Source organism: Pyxicephalus adspersus, unplaced genomic scaffold (assembly GCF_032062135.1).
Source record: "Pyxicephalus adspersus unplaced genomic scaffold, UCB_Pads_2.0 Sca2109, whole genome shotgun sequence".
NCBI classification, from domain to species: Eukaryota; Metazoa; Chordata; class Amphibia; order Anura; family Pyxicephalidae; genus Pyxicephalus; species Pyxicephalus adspersus.
Genome location: NW_027319116.1, coordinates 1 through 4310, shown reverse-complemented (window position 1 = coordinate 4310; position 4310 = coordinate 1). Strand labels below are relative to the sequence as shown.

Genomic DNA, 4310 nt, shown 5'->3' with positions numbered 1-4310 from the left:
GTAATGAAAAAATGCTTGCAAAATAAAATTTTATCTCCTTAGTAATGGGAGTATAGCAAAAATCGTTTTACGGGAAAGGGAAAGTCAGGACTAATGTAGGAACTCGCCTGCCTAAATACCTAATTTATTAAAGCTCTCCAAGGCTAGAGAGGATAAACTTTCTCTCCAATAAAGCTGGGTGATCCAGCAAACCTGGAATGGATTTGGTCCAGTATTCAAAACATTTGCTAGCAAATAGCAAAGGGCTTTGATCCAGCAAACCTGGAATGGATGACATCATTCAGCTTCACTGAAGAAAGTGTATCCTCTCCAGCTTTGGAGAGCTTTATTAAATCAGGCCCATTCCCTTTACTGGTAACTGTATCATTCAAAATGATAGCTTACAATGAAAAATACTAATGACTTACATAGTAGTCTAAATTTGCATGAATTTTGTGCTGCTACGGTCATAGTTCCACTCTCAAGTAAAAGATTGAAACCCTGTTAAAAGGTACACACACTAGATTTTTGTAGTTTAAAACAATCTTACATGATTTGTTGTTGGAAACAAAACTGAAAGATGAATGAATGAGCACTGTACATACAGCACTGTTCTGTTCTATGAAGAGGGGAGGGGGGAGAACGAGAGAGCGGCACCCCGCTGCACTCTTCTCTATTTACTTGCATTGTGGGTTGTTCGTCTTCTGTAGTGCATGGGTCCGCCAGAAGGGATCCATAAATGACGTTGGACAGCCGCTGTACACGTCAGATTCCCTTTGAGACGAGCCTTGAGGCATCGGACATGTCATCTGACGTGTGTACATAGCCTAAGAGGTTACTTGCCACCAGCCAGAGATCAGATACAATTGTCATCACAGAGAGAAGTTGTGATAATACCTTAAGTTTGTGCTCTTTTCGATTAATGATCACAGCTGTGATTTGCTGATCCATGAAGATTAAAATGGTACACAGTAGAGCTGGGATAGCAGCAGCTAGTAAAGTCCACCAAGGATTCGTTCCCAGAGGATCTATAAACCACCCTCGGTCCTTCAATGTGGGCTGTATGGAAACAATAAATATACATCATACGGTATTAGTCAAAAAAAAAAAAAAAAACAAATCATTTCCTGAAGAGATGACCCCATTTTACTGAAAGGTAAATGGTCTTCAATACAAGAGATGTTCCTTACCTCAAATTTTTCTGGAACATGCAGCTTTGGAGAAGGAACACCCACAAGATAGTCAATGACTACCATAATGACTATCGTGAGGAAGACAGCAAAATCGCTAATTGTGGAACGCACCTGTAGAAATACAACAAAATTAAAAAGAAGCATGAAGGACCCATAAAGAGGTTTTTGTTTTTGTATATCTAAAACCTTAGTCTGTATAATAAAATTGCAGACATCATACAAATATTCTGCAAGCAAAAGACAATATATTTCCCCAATTTATCAAAAATAACTTTAAAACTGAACTCCAGGCAAATCAGTTGTGCAAATGGAACACCATGGGAGGTGGAAAAAAGCACAGTGATAGAGATAAACTTAGTCTGCTGCTTCTTTTGCTGTCCATGTTTAAGCTGTGAGAAGGACAAGTGCACTGCTTTGCAAAGCTGTACAAATCTTAAAGCTGAATGGACAGAAACAAACACCATGGCAGGTAAAACCACTTCCATATATGAAAATTCTTTGGGTATATCTCTGTGTTCCCCGAGCTCAGCTTTAATGTAAACTGTACAAACCTAGATCAAACCACAATAATACAGTATACTTTTCTTTCTGTAAATAGTTGTTTCTAATTGAAGGTATAGTTTTTGTATATTACAACAAAACAAATGTTCAAAACAAATGTTCCCACTGTGAGATGTTAACAGAAAAGTGCAGGAAATGTTTACCTTGGTGGGAAAATAATTCTTGGTCTTGAACTGCTTCAGAAAAGATGAGAGATAGAATGTTGTAAAGAACAGGATGACACACCAGAAAAAAACATCGGGAATATAAGGACCATGATGACTACAGGCAGAACCCACAAATGAACCATGATGTTCAATACATTCCTGAAAATAAAATAAATACATATTAAGGTTTACACTACTTTACGTAGACAAGACACTGTTATCACTCAACATAAAAATGAAAGATTTGGATCAAAACATTTTTTTATTGCTTTCCATGTCCCCAATGGAATTTTTCTTCACATTCTGCTTCAATGATTATGGTCACCAAGACAGAAAATGTGTTATATCTTCCCATTAGAGACCAAAGCTCAGTACATTCCCCTAATATTTGTCTCTTAAAATTTATTGTGATCATTTCAGGTGACCGTAGAAACAAATGTGTACAGAAAGGCTGCTCAGCTACTGCCAAACAGTCGGTCTGTTCTATGAAAAGGGTAAAATAAGCAAAAAGCACCACACTATCATTCCATTCTAAATCTGTATACATACACAGACGCAGGCACATATACACATGCATTACATCTAAATTACACATTCATACACATATTTTTTATACACACATGCATCTACATGCACACACACATATAATCCTCAGTACAAGGACTTACAGGGACAGTGAGGTTATTCCATGATACTTCACTGACAGTAATATTCTTTTTACTCCAGAAGGCCAGAGTTTTGTTGTCAGGACTGACTGGCTCTGCACAAACACACCTAGAGAGGAGTCAAATGTATAAATCAATGCTTGGAAGCACATAACAAACTCACCATTTACATCTTAGCATTGCGTGGCAATGAGCTTATCTGGGTGTTAGGACTATGGAAGGAAGGGTGTTGACAGGGTTGCAGAGGGTAACAAAAAGTTGAAAAAAAAAAAAAAAAACACTCCTTAATCAGGTTAAACATATGACTTATTTTGCTCTGACACTATTCCTTCCAGGTTCTGTCTTTATCAAGTTTATATTGGTCCTAATGACAACAGAACACTTTATAACAGTGAACAGTAACTTGAAAATACATAAAGAACAATATATATTCAACTCCCAGTTTAGTTTGATATTTTAAGGCTTTTTCACACCTATGAACAAGTAATACTTATTACGATTATAGTTTCCCTTTCTAAACTAAACTACAGCATTTAGATGTAAACCAGCCACAAAACAAAGAATTTTAGCATTTCTATCTGAAATATATTTTCATTCTGTAAAATATACATGCTGTGTGAAAAGGCTCTGAACAAAACCTTAAAGATATATATAATGATTATGACCAACATGTCCATACATCTCAAAAACCCCAGAGTTTCAAGTGCTGTCTTTATTCCTTTTAGTTTGATTATGTAAAAACATTTTTTTTATGCAGGAACAAAACATAAGAAAGGCCTTTTTAAAATCTCTTGAAGAGTACAAAAATAAAATCTGCCCTCGATTACAAAGGACATAAGGCTTCTGGCCAGAGTCTTGAAATAGAAATGGAAAGATACAATGAACAGACTGATGCTATTTTTGCAAAACAGATGCAGCAAATGAGTAGTCAATAGTGTCAGTAATTATGTTTTAGACTTACGAGTATTTTGTCAGCATGTCAAGATCATTGTGCATATTGAAAACATATTTTTCTGCCAAGTGGTAAAGCTTCTCCAGTGCTTCGTAAATAAATATTATGCAAATGAGAGCAGCAAATGCTTCTTCTGTGAAACGTGTAATGTAACAGACCAAACTGCTTGCATCCGTGGCCACCAGTATTAAACATAGGAGGGCCGTCCACAATCCGATACTGGTACGCAAAGACAAGTAGGACAAATTGTAATCCCTATAAAGGAAAAAAACAAAACACACATTGTAAAAACGGACACAAAAAAACTGTAACCTGGCAGGTACTTTATTGTAGAGGGGACTAGTCCGTGTAATGCCCTATTGAAAGCATTTTGTTTTATCTGTTCAGAATGTACAAAATACAGCAATTGATCATGCCAGCAACCCATTAGGGCCTATTAACATCTGTGGTGAAAACCAAGCGGTTGTTCACTCCTGGGGCACACAGCAACCTGCAGCAGTGCTTCTGAGAGTAGTAAACCACACTCCAGCACTGCAACCACATTCACAGCTTCAATCTTCCAACAGCAATCGTGTGGCCAAAAGCAAGATTTAACTTTTGGTAAGTTCACGGAGATCTACAGCAGTCCATGGTTCCTAACCGCTACCAGTCAATTAAATAGGAGAGGTTGGAACTGTGATTGAGCGTGTGGTAAAACGCTGTAGTGTCCTTTGCAATCTTCAGCCTTTTCTCAAGCATCATTAGCCCTCCCCAGATTAGCTCTGTCAACATTACTTATGTATACTACTAGATTGTAAGCTCTTCGGGGCAGGGT

The 4310-nt window shown here is 37.4% G+C and overlaps 1 protein-coding gene across 1 annotated transcript; it reads right to left on the bottom strand.

Annotated features, from left to right (window-relative positions):
* Positions 1 to 586: 586 nt before the first annotated feature.
* Positions 587 to 3769, bottom strand: LOC140321297 (sodium bicarbonate cotransporter 3-like). The gene is made up of 5 exons (XM_072398107.1): positions 3506 to 3769; positions 2548 to 2653; positions 1877 to 2038; positions 1170 to 1283; positions 587 to 1038 (listed from the first exon to the last, which is right to left on the bottom strand). The coding sequence occupies exons 1-5, from the start codon at positions 3538 to 3540 to the stop codon at positions 745 to 747; spliced, it is 711 nt and encodes a 236-aa protein (XP_072254208.1). The 5' UTR covers positions 3541 to 3769; the 3' UTR covers positions 587 to 744.
* Positions 3770 to 4310: the final 541 nt, after the last annotated feature.